Source organism: Epinephelus fuscoguttatus, linkage group LG24 (assembly GCF_011397635.1).
Source record: "Epinephelus fuscoguttatus linkage group LG24, E.fuscoguttatus.final_Chr_v1".
Lineage (NCBI taxonomy): Eukaryota > Metazoa > Chordata > Actinopteri > Perciformes > Serranidae > Epinephelus > Epinephelus fuscoguttatus.
In genome coordinates this window covers 16318665-16337227 of record NC_064775.1, presented here as the reverse complement: position 1 = coordinate 16337227, position 18563 = coordinate 16318665, and the positions used below count along the sequence as shown (strand labels likewise).

Sequence of the window (18563 nt, the reverse complement as noted above, 5' to 3'; positions counted from 1 at the left end):
GCAGTAACGCTGTGACCTTTTCATTTAACACACACAGATAGCAAACACTCCGTCTCACACACACCGATGTGACCAGCAGCTCGGCCTGCGTTAAAGCACTGACATAGCAACAAGTGCGAAAGTGGCCGGTGAGCTAATGTACTTCCTGTTTGTCGGAAACACGCGTCAGGGGAGTTAAGTGTCGTGATTGCTCTGTTTTGTACAGTCAACAACATCCATTTGTTTCACTGCTACAGTTACACAAAGGGTTTTTTTGCACTTATTTTATCATCATCAAAAGACAAATTCCTTAATTCTATTAAGTATTTTCTATTGTATATATTTGTCATTGTCGTGAGGAGACAGGAGGATATATGTGGTGTTCAACAGGAGTAATGCCTTAATAAAACTCTCAATAGATTCTGTGTAGTGCTGGAGGCACCTTGAGCTAAGGATGACCTCATCTATTAAATGATAAAAAGCTAAATTTGGTATTAAAGATGAGGTATTACACATTTGGGCTTTTCTAAATCAAGGTCAGCTGTTATGACTGTGCTCACCACCTTCAGATTTACAGTCTTCTACCTTGAATCATATCGCGGTTGTGGTTTTGGGAAACTTCCTTAAGGGTCCTGTCGTCTCCAGACTGACTCCTCTTTTTACTCATATCTGATAAAACAGATAAAGCGGATCTGAGTTAAAACTGAATCAGTCTAAACAAGGAAAGAGCCCACATAATTTTTCCCATCCCTCTATGTTAGCGTGACGTAAAAAAATGTCCACTTTTGTCCTCAAGTATGAACTCAGTGCTTTGTCTCCTCTAAACTGACACATAGACAAAAACAGATTAAAGCATGAACTATTTTCTCAGATGAGGTTTAAGAAGTGGGGGTGGACATTAGTCACACACGACATGGTCCTTGGTTAAAAATGAGCTTCCATGCTTACCCAGAACAAAGTATATTATTTATTATTTTGTATTTACACTTGAGTTTACATCAAAAACTTGGCGAGATAATTCCTGCGTCTGGAAGACCACACACACCATGGAGGGGTTAAGTAGGACTTTAAGAAATTCAGTCCTGACATTAGACCAAAAATAAATCCAATTATGGAAGAAATCATGGTGACATCAAAGAGAATTCCTCTTTTCTGTCTTGTTTTATCTTGAAAAACATTTTGGACAGAACATTAAAAAGGGATGTCAAAGGCAAAGCACACTGTAATGTATCACTCTGACTATTTTCCTGTTTAGTCTCTCAGATTCTTCAACAAGAGCATACTTAACAAAGTAACAAGGAACAGCTTGTTATAAACAAAATGAAACTCCCGTGTTGACAAGATCAAGACTACTTTAGGTGTGTTTGAATTATCGCAACTGAAGTCCTGATGAAAACTGAAATTATTATCTTTTGGATGCTACAATCCTTCTAAAGCAGGTCAGGTAAGATGGTGACACCACACCTTTTAAAATCCTGAGGAGCTGGGAAACATGTTCTCCGATGTCAGAGAGCAAAAATAGTCTGATCATGAAATGTCTCTGCTATTTCTCTTGAAATATTTCCTCCGCTCTTCTTCCCATCTCCTTTCCTTGTGCTCTCTTTACCGATCAGGTCTTTGGAGACAGAAGACTTTGGCCTGGTGGTCTCCTGAAGCAGTTACAGCGAGAGTCGCTTCCCTGAAGGACACATCAACCACAACGAGAAAAATCAACCCAATGTCAAATTTTGACAGAGACAATACCTCATGTGGAAATAGTCGTACCTGTTGATGGTGAAGTCAAGGACCTCTGCGACGTGGCCACGATACTCGGACACCATGTTGCCCGAGCGAGCGTCCCATAGGCGCAGCGCTCCGTCTAAGCAGCAAGTGGACACCACAGAAGAAGACTCTTCCCACTGCAGGTGAACGATGCCAGCCTGGAGGAACACAGAGAGGGGGTGTAGGTCATGGCAGCAGCTGTGAACAGTTGGCATTTCTAACTCTAAACCCACCGTAACACTGGTTAGGCAGCTAACTGAACCAAAACTGAAAAGGTGATGATATGTCAACAGCAAAAAAAATATCTATATCGTGGTTAATGCATGATTAATGTGTATGGAAGCCCTTAAGAAAAGATTTTTTTTTTAGGTAATTATAAATGAATATCTAAAATAAAATGAGAAATGATACAAAGTCACAACTTCAAAAAGCCTTAAGATACTAACTCTCTGTTTTGAGATACAAAGTCATTACTTTGAGAAAGTTTCTCATTAGTGTGAGATACTAACTCATTATTTTAGACACTACATCATTATTTTAACCCTTCAGATGTCCTTCACAAGTATTTAAACCTTTGGACTTTGTTAAAACCTTTGAACCTTTTTTTCCCTCAAAAACATGGGGGGAAAAAAGACAATGAGCAACTTGGTAAGGCCCATAATAAATTTAGAAAATTATTTTTAAAAAATGAGGGGAAAAACAAACAAAGCTAGGGACAATGTATATATATATATATATATGTATATATAATTATCATTTTACAATTTAAAATTATGTAACAGAATTATCATAATTTTAAGCACTTTTTCAAAGTCTTTTTTTCTAAATACTAATTTTCTTGTTTATAATTTTCTCTTCTTATTAACAGGGGTTAAAGCAAGAAAAAATTTTGTGCCTGAAATGTGGAGCATGGAAGATTTGTGTGCCTGAAATCTTTTCCGGAGCGGGGGGGGGGGCTTGGTGTTGTGGTCACAAAATGAAGAAATAGAAATGTATGTGTTACAAAGGAACGTGTTTATTATCAAAACGAACAAAAAGATTATAGCTTTAGTAGTTACTTTTCAGATTAAACTTTTATAGCATAATGAGTTTATAAATAAAGATTAAACTTTCAGTGGTTGCCAGACTTTTTGACTTATAGCTCCTACATCTCTTTTTGCCTTGGTGCTATTTATTATTAGAAGCTAAATCATTTAGGCTGTTTGCAAAATTGTATCGCACTTGATGTGAATTAAACAGGCAGTTACGTCGAAATTTCGCCTCTGGGCAAGCATGTCATCATTGAAATGGATCATATAATGTTGTGGTGGTGACTTTAAAACTTCAGCATAGAGGATTTTTATTGCAACTTTCATTTCTGTCTGGTTTCTGTTACCTTACCTTCAAAATTACCGCTGGCTTACCGGAGCCTCTCCTACTCTGTCTGTGCTCTGTGTCTCAATGTGACATGATGTGAAAGCATGCACAAGCATCAGTGTTGATTGGCTATCACTTGTGCCGTGTAACCAATCAGAGGGGGATGTAGGCGGGACATTGTTACAAAGCTCAGTGCAGTGGGGACTGCATGCTAGGAGGGACACGGCTGTATCTTGTAACTTGTGTTGTAAAATACATTTATTTGAACGGTTATTGATGAATAAACATCCGATGCCGATTATGGTAAACAGTAGGTTGTGTTTACTCGCACACTGTGCGCCTAAATCATTTTCCCGGTTCGCACATACAGTGGTGGGAAAAAGTTTTCGGACACCCTTAAAATTTTACACAATCTCAAATATTATCATGAAATATCTGTGGAAAAATCTTTTTCATGTTTCAAAAGGTGTGGCTGTATTAGACAGATACAAACAAATACAAATCATATTGTTTTGTTTATTGTTTACAAGAAAAACTAACAAAACTAAATTCTTGACAGTTTCAATATGTCAGTTCTCAACATTGTCTGTATCAAAGTCAACAAATAACAGAGAATGTGTTCAAAACTGAACAAAAAATAAATAAACCATCACATCATCAAATTGATATTTAGTAGTCCTGCCATTGGCACGTAGTAGAGCTCTAATCCTGGCTGGCATGTTCCCCACGAGCCTTTCACACTGTTGAGGGGTAATCTTGTCCCATTCTTCTTGAATTACTGCTTTTAATTCTCCTAAATTCTTTGGTTTATGCTTTGAAACAGACCTTTTGATAATCTACCACAGATTTTCAGTGGGGCTCATGTCCGGGATTGAGCTGGCCACTAGCAGACCTGGATACTGTGCTCCTGCCTTAAGTTCTACTGGCCTTGGATGTGTGGCAAGGGGCATTATCTTGTTGAAACATCCAGTTTTTACCTCGACGGAACAGGGCATGTGCAGAAGGGAGCATGTGGGTTTCGAGAATGGTACAATACTTGGTAGAGTTCAATGTGCCATTACAGACAGTGAGATGACCAACACCAGCAGCACTCATGCATCCCCAAACCATGATACTGCCTCCACCATGCTTGACAGTAGGTACTGTACATGCTGGAGATAATGCTTCGCCTGGCCTTCTGCGTACCCTCACATTAGTAGGAGGAAGATAAAGCTGGAAACTGGACTCATCTGACCACAAAATCTTCTTCCAATTCCTGGCTGTCCAGTTCTTGTGTGCCTGGGCCCAACGACGCCAGGCTAACCTCTGTCTCTCATTGATCAGGGGCTTCTTGATAGCCTTGTAGGACCTTAAGCCATGATCTAAAAGTCGGCCACGTACAGTGCGGGTGGAACACTGGACACCAGTTTGGTTTGACCACTGCTGCTGAAGCTCCTGTGACGTCATTCGGCGGTTTTGCCTGCACACGCAGATCAGGATGCGGTCATTTCTTGCTGAAGAAACCCTTGGATACCCAGATCTTGGTTTGTCTTCCAAGCTGTTGGTTCGTCTGTATTTCTGCAGAGTGTATCCAACTGCTGAAGGACTGCATCTGCACTTCCTGGCTATCTGGCGGCAGCTGTACCCTTCCTGGCTGAGAATCTTTATCTTCAGGCGTGTTTCCTGCGTTAGGTTCCTTGTTTTAGCCATTTTTGTGTCTGAGGAACTTTCAAATGTGCTGGCTTTATGTAGACACGAAGCTTGGCAACAAAAATTGTGTCTTTTAATAAAAAGAACGACCTTCATCACTGGTACCAAAATGACCCAATACTCAAAATTTCTTATGTATTTTTATGGAACCAATCAATTTTAAGTTTTTAATGGCTTTTTTAGGATTTATTTAGTATTTTGGCTGTGACTGTACTAAAAGAAACTGCACTTGAAGACCTAAGAGTGATTCTTAATGCAATATTTCACAAATGCACAGGGTGTCCGAAAACTTTTTTCCACCACTGTATATATATTTTTAGGGGCAAATGCAAGTGAAATGCTCGCACTGTAGAGCACTTCTGCCCGTGCCGGACAGAAACTTCGCCACACTGGAAATCCGGTGCTGTGCTGGACAACTTTAACCCCTGTATTAATTTCTTGATAATTTTTGGGGAATTTCTTCTTTCATTGCTCATTGCCTTCTTCCCATGTTTTTAAAGAATAAGCCACTTTACTCAGGTTTCAAAGATATTAAGATACAGAGACATTTTTTTGAGATGCTAACTCACTATTTTGACTGCTATGTCATTATTGTAAGATACTTAGTCATTATTTTAATATACCAAGTCATTTTTCAAAAAATACTAAATCATTATTTTGAGATACTAAGTCATTTTTTAACATACTGCATCATTACAGACAAAACTCACTAATTTAACATACTATGTCATTATTTTAAGATGCTAAATCATTTGAAACACTAAGTCATTATTTTGAGATTAAAAAAGTCATATTTTGAGATATAACTCATTATTTGAGATACGAACTTCAAAATACGAACTATTTGAGAAAGTTTCTCATTATTCTGAGATACTAAGTCTCCATTTCCAGAAGGTTTCTCATTATAATCAGTTACAGGCAGTGCTAGGAGTCAGTACTCAATACCTTTAAGGTATCAACTGACATAGCCCAGTAGCAAGTTGTATTGAAACTTCTCTTTCAAACCGTATCTGCATTCAATCTTTTATCTACACAGAGCTAGAGAAAAATTACTATTTGTTTGGTTTGCTCACAGGCAATCGTCCCAAGCATTAATTTAGTGTGACCTGTGACTGGCCCAATACCACAGAAGCTGCGAGCCATACAGCCTGTGGTGTGGTGAAGTCAAGCACAATGTATTTGATGGAGCTGCTTTAACAGTTATTTAATAATATTTTTAAAAATGTAGTCGTGTAAAAAAGATTATCTGCCCACAAAAAACATCAGCTCAACTAGCCCTCCATGACGGTACCAGAAGTGGTTGCTAGGAGATTTTAAATATACAGAGTTATGACTAGTGAGAGAGTATGCATGACGAACTACACTAAACAAACTGTCTGCTGCTGGTTACCTCATGTTGGCACCTGTGCCTCAGGACATGTGTTGACAGGTCATATATGGCCAGAGTCCCATCCAGGTACGCCACTGCTACGAGAGGCAAGCTGCAAGAGAGGTGAAACGTTTAGGAAACTGACGCAGAAATGTGAAACGATGTCAGTACGGACACTTTTCTGCACTTTAACGTGAGGTTTCAACTCACACGTTGCAGAATCCCACAGATTCAACAGAGTTGGATTCTTCCTCGTCTCTTGACCCTTTGGCTTTGCCTCCCTCCACAGAGTACTCCCCGACCACCTTTACACACAAACAACACATTCAGATTGGACGCTGATGAAGAACACTTAATGTTTCCGTGCTTTATTACAGCACACGACACAGCGTTCTCCATCTTTTATTAAGTTGCTCCGACACCCACCTTGCCTGTGGTGGTGTTGATGAGCTTGGCAGAACCGTCCACTGAACCTGTCAACACCAGGGAGCCGTCCTTGTTGCACGCCAGGCAGGTCAGCGCCCCCTTGTGTCCTTCCTGACCTGTTGAATGAGACAAAAACAAATCATTAACATAATCATAAAATGTATTTTCTCAGTCTTATTCTTCAAAGAGACCTTCAAAGAGACTCTGATCCTGTTTGTATTGTGGACCACCAACTGTTTTAAAATCAGGCCTGATGACTGAGTTTATTTTTCTTACAGAATTAGTTTACAGAGTTTATGTCTGCTGCTCTTTTCTGTTTTATTGGTCTCCAACTCTAATGTCTGATTATTTTACAGGCTCACTTACTGGCTTTTATTTATTGTAGTCTTCTGTTTGTTTTCTTCTATTAAACAATGACCTCTCCTAACCCTGTCTCATCTCAATAAATGCCAGAATGACTTTCCTTTTGTGGTCAGAGCAGCTGAGTCACATGAAACGTTCCTGTAACAGGTTCTTAACTTTAACATAAATATCTCTTCATTGTCTCTCCTCAAATCTTTATAAATGCATTTATAAAAGTAGACTCCAAGTCACAGAGATAACAAAAATCTACTTAAAATCTGAAGAGGAAAAGCTACCAGCAGGATGAAGCTACTTTTCAGAGGTGCCAGACTCACCTTTAATGACGTGGACAGCATTTCCCTGCTTTAAATCCCACACACGCACTGTCCCATCCTCGTAACCCACCACAGCCCGCCTCCCTGGAGGAAAATGAAAACAATATAAATGAATAAATACACATTTAAAGACATTTAAGGCCTTTATCCTTTAATCGAGTTCATTCTGTCTGATTTATCATGTGTTTTGGGCCCAGACACAAATAGTGAGCAATAAAGAACAGGGTGAAAACGCTAAATTTTGATTATTTTATTCCCTTTTTTAAGTGATTTTCTTACACATTATAGTCTCCACCCCACCTGCATCACCACTGCCCCCAAGATTATAAAGCTCCACCCTTCATGCCTGTGACTCTCTTTTTCTCTCCAAACATGCGAGGCAGATAAAAGAGACGACTGATATACCTGAGTTTAAACTGTTGTTAAGAGAAAAAGAGTAATGCCATAGCAGATGCACTGATGATTGTGTCTTATTTTCCCATCCCTCACCATCAGGCAGGACTTTGCCGCTGGTGGCCTGGCACGCAGAACTCTGGAAGGTTTTACAGTCTCCTGCAGGGATCTTCCACATCCACACATTGCCGTCGTCTGTTCCTGCCAGCAGCACCGGCGCGCAGGGATGCCACTCCAACCACTGAGGAGGAAACAGGACAGACAACCACAAATTTACTTTACTTTAATTTCACAGTGATTATTTCCTTCTTATTACCACTGCAATTTTCTACTAGTGGCCAATGAGCAGATCTTGTAATTATTGTGGGTTGTGTGCCTTGCTAAATGGCAACTCAGCAGTCGCGGTTGATCATTCACTTCCTCCGCAAGACCACAAATTCTTAGCCTGAGTGCTCATCCCCTCTTACTTCCTCATAAATTCCTTCAGCCCTAATAAAAGGCTTTACACAAGTGCTCACAGATGCACAAACTAAACAGCTGCACGTTCAGGCTGATGCAGTGTTTCTGGATTACACTCTTAAAATTCTCTGCACTGAAGCCCTACCTCCAGGTCCCCCACTTCAAAGGACCAGATCTCCTCTTTGGTTTCTATTTTCCACACTTTAATCATGCCGCTCATGTCACCCGAAGCCACCATGGATGAGTCGTGGCTGAACACGGCGCACGTCACAGAATCTTTGTGGCCTGAGGAGACAAAGAGAAATAAGTGATTTAGTAGATGCAGAGCTTGTTCTGTCACAACTACAGTTTAACTGCAAATTTCCTCAATTGGCAAAATAAACTGACTGTGAACAGAAGGATGCAAACATGCTTGTGAACGCTCTCACCTGTACACTCTAACAGAACTTCTCCATCGCTCACCCTCCATACGAATGCCTTATCGTCCTCTCCTCCTGTTACAGCCATGCTGTTTGTCGCAGGATCCAAACTCACGCAGAACACTGAGCCTGGACACACGACGGGAGAGAGCCATTTAAAGGTTTAACAGACCGAATCTATATAATAATAACAGCAGATAATTTAGTTAAGGTGCTACCATTGTGTTTGGAGAAGGTGAGCTCGCTGTCGTCCTGGTCTGCCTCAGCTTCCATCTCGTCCTCAGTCTCCCAACCTTCGTCATTATCTGCGTTTCCAGCGTCTTCAAAGTCGACATCTCCCAAGTCGTCAGCCAAGTCATCTTACAGTGAGAGAGAAAGAAAATTAATTGTAATAAGGACATTTTTTTAGTGGTTTTACTACCTTAGAATGAGCTGTTTATATCTACATAGGGAGCAGGTCCTCGTCCACTGAGTCTGCCATGTTGCTCCACTATGTTTCTGTGTGTCCAGAGTAGACATACCTGGTTCTAGAAACGGTCGTTTGTGTTTATGCATCAGCCACCATAGTAAGCAGCCTCTCTGCAACCAGAGCGTGGGAAAAACACTGATTTTTTTTAACGTGAAACTACTTTATACAGTGTTTTACCAGTTTAAATTACCTGGGGCCTCATTTATAAAAGAGTGCTTAGGATTCATACTAAAAGTTGACGTGCGCCCAAAAGCTGAAAATGGCATACACCAAAAAATAATCTGATTTATAAAACCGTGCGCACACACACTTGCACGCAATGTTCTCTTTATAAATCACAGACCTCCTGGAGTTGTGCGCACCCAGATCCGCCTCATATTCCGCCCTCTACACGCCCTAGTTCAACCATAAATGGTCATGCAGATCACCTCATGAATGCGATCTGCATATAAATAAGCCGGCATGCGAGTGTTCTCTCGTTGTGAGTCACGGCGATAGGTGTGAGAAACGAACCAAAAAATGGAATTTCTCCAAGACTGAGCTAGAGACCCTTTAACGGGAGGTGGAGGACTGAAGAAAGATTTTATTTGGTGGCCACAGCAGCGGGATCACTAATAAAAGAAAGCAAAAAAAGTGGCAACACATCAGCGCTGCTGATGCTGTCAGCTGTGTCTGTGGGACTGCACGGACAGTGACAGAGGGGGGGAAAAAAAGTGGTCTGAACTAAAGGCAGACCAAATATTTCTACTCCTTTACCAACATGTAGTTAATGTGTTGCTTTTAAATTTCAGGATGTTTGACATTGATGTGCGACATAAAGAATCACATTTATTAAAGGTGGAGGCAAAAAAGAGTATGTGGCAGTGCTATCTTGCGCAATTACACACAAGTGTCACTGCAGTATTTATATGTTTATGGCAATTAGTCTGATCAGACACCTGGCCTGAATTACAGCATGAACCAGTGGTATCCCTGTCCCAAAATACAACGTGTAATTTTAAATACAATTCAAAGATGAAAGTGTAATAGGCGAACACGTTTCTTCATGTCGGTTTTGTCATGAACAGCACATGTCTAAGTAGGGCTGATGAAATGAGTGTAACGGTTGTGCTTAATGGCTGTATTTCGAGACATGATAAATGCACTGGAAATACTTTGCTAAATAAATAAATATATTCCATGCAGTGGCGCCATCCTCTCCCCCTCCTGCGCTCACAGAGTGGACAATGAGACGTTAGAGGCAGTGCGGATTAAACATGTATTTAGAAAGAATTTCAATTCAGGATTTGAGTTTGTTTTACAACGTTTTTATGAAACAATTATCACTCACTCCAAGCACAAAATAAGGCTGCTGGATTTAATTTCAGTGATAATGTGGATCTAAGGTGGATATAGCGTGACATTAAATTTGTGTGAGACATCAATAAAAATCTGACTCCACTTCTCCACCTCGCCGTCTGCATCGCCACTTCCCAGTGTCTCCAAAATGTGCGCACGCATGACTCAGAATTTGCTTACAGGTGCACACATTCTCCCGCCAAGTTTATTTTTATAAATCACAACCTTTGCGTGGGAAGTGGCGTACGCCACTTTCAAGCCGCGTTTTGTGTGTAAGCAAGCTTTATAAATGAGGCACCTGGTCTGTTTGTTTTGGAGAGGAAGGGACCTCTGCGGATGATTCAGCTCCCGATAAAAACCTTCTAAACATTTAAAGCTGTAAAAATCCTAACCAGGAAAAGTTTCACCCGGTTGCAATCTACAGTCCTCGCCACTAGATGCCACTAAATACCCCTACACCTTACACACTGTTCCTTTAAATATGAATAGAAAGGAAGAAGAAGACCACACAAGTTCAAATAAGGGACAAAATATGACACACAAAATATATGTAAAGTAAAATAAATTAGACAGTTATTACAAATATATAAATTGAATTTAAACCCTAATAGAGTAAATGTATAATTATGAGTACGTGTGTATAAATATACAGTTTTGTGGGCTGTGGGATGAAGCTGTCCCTGAGCCCGGTGGTGCGGTAAATAACAATAAAACAAAATAAACAAGAAAAATAGAACAGTTATAAGGAGCTCGAGACGCGGCAGGGATCCTCGGCGCCATTTTACTCTGTTCATTTCATAATTAAGACAAAAGGTGATGATTTAAGGGAGCAGTCAGCCAGAAAATGCCCCACAAATCCTGAGGTACGCCCCCCAACCAAGATACCAAGTATCAATTTAGCTGAGTTGTAGAGCGACTAAATGAAATACAAAGCAAATTTCTAGTCTGACACTAGTTGTCAAAAGTGACTTGTAGTACAGTAATAAACAGTTTTCAACCAACCAGGACAAGGCCCCGTGTCGTTTAGGTCGATGACTTCGATGATTTCCTCATCTCCGTGGAGCTCAATCTGACTCTCCTGCGTGTTATCCATGCTGCTGTTAGCGGGCTAAACGCTAGTTAAACAACCGAAAACTAGTACAACACCGCGAGTAAAGCTAGCTAACCTCACTTTAGGCTAACTCACTTTTAGCTACAGACTTGCAGAGTCTTAATGCGGGTTAATGTCACACTTTCACTCGTTACACTTAGTGTAATGTGAATTTAAATAGATAGTAGTCAAGTGTCGGACTGTATCCCCATGTTTTCTTCACATGCTGAGGCGACTGGAGGGACAGACGCACAATGATGACGTTTGACATCGTCACACCTTTCATGTTGTTTACTTCCGTGTCCGGAAGATGGCGGTGTTTAATAAATAAAGTACATAACAATACCGCTCAGAAAATAAAATAAAATAAAATAAGATAAAATAAAACACACCCCATAATCAGTTTGGAGTGTGTTTAAATTGCCGGAGTTGATTTACAAAGATGATATGACCTCTTATTGTATTATTTCTCCTCATAAATATTCTCATTAACCTGAAACAAATCGTTTTGTATGAGACCTTATCATTATATCGTTATGTCACTTTCCCTTTTATATACTTTTACATAAGATTTTACAACTGCGAACACCTAAATATTAGCAGTAGTATTTAATAATATGGGATGCAGTTTGTAAAGTGACTCAAAGTACATGTCAAATAAAATTTCTCCAAACATGTTTCTTGTTATATTAGGTAGTTATTATCACGCTAATGTATGTTCAAATGTTCATTTCCCCCGATAAGTTGGTTTTAATTCGTTATTTGAGTCTATAAACACAGTCTGACCATCTTGAGCTTTTATTTTGGTACTTCCGGTGACCGGCAGTGTGCATTTGCATGTTAGCTAAATACTTAGTTTCACCCAGAACATTTAGATTTAACATTTAACATTTAGATTTCGATTTCGATTTAATATTTATATTTATATTTAACATTTAGATTTAGATTTAGCATTTACATTTAAAATTTAGATTTAGATTTAATATGTAGATTTAACATTTAACATTTAGGTGCCACATTTAATATTTACATTTAACTATTTAATATATTTCTAAGTTAACAAATATTGCTGTAAATTTGGTAAAAGGTGACGTTAAAAAATTCACAACACTTTTTTAAACATTGTTTGAAGCTAAATTTGGCAAAATGTTGATGTTATTTTCAGCGTGAGCCACTTTACAAACGGCACCCCATATATTTAATTTCATTATTTTTATTTATAGAAATTCATATATTATCTTTCTTTTTTAATATACTTATATATTTTTATCCTTATATGTATAGTGTATATAGTGTGAAACTTTGGCAACAAAAAAATCAGCTTCAAATGTTATGGCCCACACAGGTTTTATTCCATCTTTAAATGATTAATATTGTGAGAGAATGTATCACCATCAGAGTGAAAAGGACATATAATTACAATCAAACACTGAGGAACACTTCACTGGGAGATTTTAACAGAGAGTACAGCAAAACTGTGTGATATGTAGGTAGAAAGCTCTGATGACCACTTACCGTCAGATCCCCACTGATCCTGTTGTCAATGTGAATAGGTCTAATTAATGAAGTTATCGGTGCTGCGCCATGTGCGTAAAATGCGCACAGCGGCCCTGCCAATGTGGAGACGCACATATCGATTCAGCTGCTGTGTGATGACTACAAATAGTTGATAAGCGTAAAAAGAAAAGAAAAGTAGATGCAAACAGTCGCAGTGAAGCCAGCTACATTCATACACAGTTAGATATGGACTTGATCTCAGGTGTTTTACAGGCTGATTCAATCAAACTTTACATCACAGAGGTGAGGTGTGACTGTAACAACACGCGTGCGCGTCATGAGGTGAAGGATTCCATGGTTGCTATGGTTTGTCTCCAGGTGCATCATTTATACAAGATCATCATATATATATATATATAAGACAAACAAAACCGAGAACGGTCCACAAAAGTTTTTCACAACTTACAGTCGACGATTTCTTCCAACTCAACTCTTGTGCTGAGGACTTGTTGTCTCCTGACAAGGACAAAAGACTCACAGAGACTCACTGAAAGACGCTCAACTCACTTCCATCATGGAAACTGTAAGATTTATACTCTTTGACTGTTGCTGTGTTTGTGTGTGTTTTACTGTCGACGCTTTAAGTTCACTAACACATTATTAACAGGATCTGATCGCCATGTAGAAGCAAATAAAAGACATCATTTTAATTTTAACAAACACCGAATGCTTAATATTATGCTTAATATACTTTTTCAAGGTTCACATATTCAGATACATGGTTTATCACAGTAAAATATTTCAATGCTATGAATTCAGAGGTGTTTACATTTGAATATTAAGTGTTCAGTGGCCGTAAAATTAAAACAGCCTTTATATATTTTCTCTTATTTGCTTTCACTCCCCACTCCAGGTGTCACATGGTACACAAAATATATTGAAGTGGAAATCAATATTTATATTATATTAATATTTATTTATTGCAGGGAAACCTGTACTGATCAATTCATCTGTTCATTTAAAAAATAACAACAATGCACATAATCAAAATGGCCGCCTCACTGATGACAGAATAATTTCTTGTTATATTTTTAGACATGTACATGAACTTAGCATATAATTCCCACAAGATATGTGAACTAAATGGTTTGTGGTAATTTAGTAGATGTTTTTGTAGTAATATGCAGCACTGAAACATGATAGCAGCTCACATTATGAGGGCCTTAAAGTGAATCTTGATTTATTACCTGACCTTGGTGTCTGGTCCCCAAGAAGGCCGCTGTGTCAAAGTCTTATGACCTTTATTATTTAAGTTTTTTTGCTTACATGTTGCAAAATGAAAATATTTATTCAGATTACCACAGCAGATGTGAGGCCAGGTAATATTTCAGCACAGAAAAACTGTACACACACACACACACACACACACACACACACACACACACACAGTGTGTGAGGAACGAGGATTAACAGGGGCCCAGCAGCTCATTTTGTCCCGGGGCCCCTGGCAGGTTGATCTGATCTTTAATGGGGACATTTTAGGAAACAAAAAACTCCATGTGTTAAAGGACTAACAGGCGAACATGCTCATGAAGAGTAATGCCATTTTCTAAAGAGAGGTTGATTTTTTTTGCAGAAAATTGTCACATGAAATTGGTATCATTCAGTGCTGTGTATCATTTACTGTACTTGTGAAGCCTCAGTCTAACATGAGTGTGTCTTGTAGCTGTGTACTGTGCCCAGGCTGGAGAGACACAGGCGGCGTGTGGCCCGCAAGTGTTCATGCTGCAGCCATGACCAGGTCAGACATTTGATGTCCCACATTGTTGTGGATGTAACCCTTAATAACTAGAATCAGACAGCTTTACAAATGTTTCATTTGACAAGGTGGTCCTCTGCAGAGCGTCTGATGTCTTTGTCTCCTGTCAGATTATAAAAGTGTGTTGTTAAATAACAAGTTTACTGGAGCCTGACATCCTCCTGTGTGTTGCTGACCTTCCCCAGGTGTCCACCTCCGAGCAGAAGTACCAGCCCTTTGCTTCTGCTGCTGCTCCTCCCCAGAAGAGGAAGAGGACCTCCGTGGCTCGTCCTTGCGAACCCTCGGAAGCTCCAGAGGTGGTCAGTGCTGTTTCCACGCCTCAGCCCTCCACATCGGACACTGACATGCTGTCTTTTTTAAATCTGGTCCCCAGGCCTTCAGCCACCATCTCACCTGACGAGCTGCCAGTGTGCTCCGGTGTGGCCCCCGGCCCCCAGCCTTCCACTGCTCCGCTGCCTGATGACGGCCCTCTGAGGATCCACAACCGCTCCGTGGAAGAGTACCAGCGGCTCTACCACGAAGTTGTGGACCCCATGCTGAGGTGTGTTTGAGTCAGAATCATCTTTCAGTCAGATCATCATCACCTTCTTCAATAATTATTACTTCAGAATCATATTGAAGCTTTTTAATCACATGTATCCTTATGATTTAATTTCTGTTTCTTCTGCTCCTCACAGGTACAAGGATGGCCGGCTGCGTCCTTACAGTCTGGCGTTGGGGAGGTGCATCAAGCAGAGGCTGTGGGAGCGACTGAGCGCCCAACGCTCACTGAATCAGTCACTGAGGACGGACTGGTTCATGTGGACGTGTCATCGGGTTGAACACCATCCTCCCTGTATGACGTGGACACTTCAGGAGAGCCCGAGCCCTGACACCGCCACACGCCAAACGAGCTAAGCACTAAATATTAGTCCTATTAGCTCAGATATGTAAATAGTTCTGTAGTTCAAGTTAAGTGTTGTAGTTCAAGTTAAGTGTTGTAGTTTTGTGCTGCAACAGAACAGACCTCTCTCCACCTCTGTGACTCTGCTGCACATCTAACCTCTGCCTCCACCCTCTGACAGCAGCTTTTATCATCCAACTGCTGCCCCATGCTCCACCTGCTAATTCTCACACACAGTTAAAGGAACGCCTCCACCAGCTGCCTCTGAAGTGTCCATATCCAACCTTCACCAACGGCCTCTCACTGCCACCTTCAGGTTTAAACTCATCTACAGCCTCTGCCAGTAACCTGCAGCTGCCGCCTCCACCTGCAGGTTCTGGCAGACAGCTGCGGTGAAACCGCCATCGACTGCCTCTAAAGTGTCTTGCTCCACCAGCTACACCATGTCAAACCATGCGATATTTAAACTTCTGTCAACCTCCATCTCCAGCCTCTGCCAGCAACCTGCAGCTGCCGCCTCCACCTGCAGGTTCCTGCAGACAGCTGTGGCCAGTCCTCCACCTACAGCCTATGCCAGCGATCTACACCACCAACTCCACCTTATGACTCTGGCAGACAGCTACCGTCAAGCCTCCATCTACAGCCTCTGCCAGTAACCTGCAGCTGCTGCTTCCACCTGCTGCCTCCACCTGACCTCTAAAGTGTCTCGCTCCACCAGCTACACTATGTCAAAGCGCTTAAGAACCATGCAATTTTTAGATTTCTATCAACCTCCACCTACAGCCTCTGCCAGCAACCTGCAGCTGCCGCCTCCACCTGCAGGTTCCTGCAGACAGCTGCTGTGAAACCGCCATCGACTGCCTCTAAAGTGTCTTGCTCCACCAGCTACACCATGTCAAACCATGCAATATTTAAACTTCTGCCAACCTCCATCTCCAGCCTCTGCCAGCAACCTGCAGCTGCCGCCTCCAACTGCAGGTTCTGGCAGACAGCTGTGAAACCTCCACCAACTGCCTCTAAAGTGTCTTGCTCCACCAGCTACACCATGTCAAAATGCTTAAGAACCATGCCATTTTTAAACTTCTGTTAACCTCCACCTACAGCCTATGCCAGCGATCTACACCACCAACTCCACCTTATGACTCTGGCAGACAGCTACTGTCAAGCTTCCATCTACAGCCTCTGCCAGTAACCTGCAGCTGCTGCCTCCACCTGCAGGTTCTGGCAGACAGCGGCGGTGAAACCTCCACCAACTGCCTCTAAAGTGTCTCGCTCCACCAGCTACACCATGTCAAAGTGCTTAAGAACCATGCCATTTTTAGATTTCTATCAACCTCCACCTACAGCCTCTGCCAGTAACCTGCAGCTGCCGCCTCCACCTGCAGGTTCCTGCAGACAGCTGCTGTGAAACCGCCATCGACTGCCTCTAAAGTGTCTTGCTCCACCAGCTACACCATGTCAAACCATGCGATATTTAAACTTCTGTCAACCTCCATCTCCAGCCTCTGCCAGCAACCTGCAGCTGCCGCCTCCACCTGCAGGTTCCTGCAGACAGCTGCTGTGAAACCTCCACCAACTGCCTCTAAAGTGTCTTGCTCCACCAGCTACACCCTGTCAAAGTGCTTAAGAACCATGCCATTTTTAAACTTCTGTTAACCTCCATCTACATCCTCTGCCAGCAACCTGCAGGCTCTGACAGACAGCTAATGCCAAACCTCCACCTACAGCCTATGCCAGCGATCTAAACTACCATCTCCACCTTGAGATTCTGGCAGACATCTACCACCTCCATCTACAGCCTCTGCCAGCAACCTGCAGCTGCTGCCTCCACCTGCAGATTCTAGCAGACAGCTGCATCTCCACCTCCAGCCTGTTTTCCAGCCTCCTGCCCCACTGACTGCAGTCCTGTCCCCATGTGAAGACCTCAGTGGAACAGCAGGGACCAGAGATACACTTGTAAATAGAACCATTCAGATACAGTGCAGAAACATAGCTGTATACTAACAGCACGCCCTGGCTGATAAACTTTCTGGTTACATCATCTTCTTCTTCTCAGGTATTTCCAGACGCTGTGTGAAAGAAGAGCACACACCCATCAGCACAAACTTGACTGACTGTTAAGCTGAGCTTCATCTACCAGAGAGAGCTCTTCTTCCTCCCACTCGTCTGAACTCAAGGTAGTGTGGATCAGGCTGGTGTATAGCACTATGAGATATCTGGATATTTGGGAGATATTTCTCAGTGTGTGGTCATGAATGTTCAGTTAATCTGATCTTTGAATGCATGTTAGAAATGATCAAGTCTGTAGAAGTCACTGAGTGAAAACAGGGATGTTATATATCTGTGTAGTAGAAGGTGTTAGAATAATATCTGAGGTGGGAACTCTATGTGGTTTTCTTCAGGCCCTGTTGGACTTTACAGACCTTAACATTCACTGAGAGCTGATCAAGGCCAGGAGGACCAGAGATGCCGCTTCCTCCAACATCTACCTCCCCCTCTCTTTCTCTCTACCTCTCTCAACCCAACCAGTCGAGACAGATGGCTGCCCACCATAGAGCCTGGTTCTGCTCGAGGTTTCTGCCTGTTAAAAGGCAGTTTTTCCTCGCCACTGTCGCCAAAGTGCTTGCTCATGGTGGGAATTTGTTGGGTCTCTGTAAATGAAAGAGTATGGTCTACACCTGCTCTATATAATAATAATTTGGCACTATATGAATAAATGTGATTTAATTTGGCTGATAAATGCTTGTGTGTGTCGTTCACTTTCTTTTAATTCTCATAAGTCTACAGTTAGAGATGTTAGTATGTCGTTAATAACAAGTCTTGAGGTTTTCAGTTTCTAATAAGCCATCAGCAAAAGCTCATCAGTCAACTGCAATTATAAAAAAAAACCATTAATAAATCATGTATAAAAGATTCTCATGGTCATTTATTAATCTTGC

General features: G+C 41.4%; 1 protein-coding gene across 1 annotated transcript; it reads right to left on the bottom strand.

Moving 5' to 3' along the window:
• Positions 1-923: 923 nt before the first annotated feature.
• LOC125884733 (angio-associated, migratory cell protein) lies at positions 924-11683 on the bottom strand. Its single transcript, XM_049569874.1, has 11 exons — positions 11338-11683; positions 8747-8887; positions 8538-8657; positions 8255-8394; positions 7747-7891; positions 7258-7341; positions 6581-6696; positions 6365-6459; positions 6176-6266; positions 1744-1898; positions 924-1657 (listed from the first exon to the last, which is right to left on the bottom strand). The coding sequence occupies exons 1-11, from the start codon at positions 11426-11428 to the stop codon at positions 1582-1584; spliced, it is 1254 nt and encodes a 417-aa protein (XP_049425831.1). The 5' UTR covers positions 11429-11683; the 3' UTR covers positions 924-1581.
• Positions 11684-18563: the final 6880 nt, after the last annotated feature.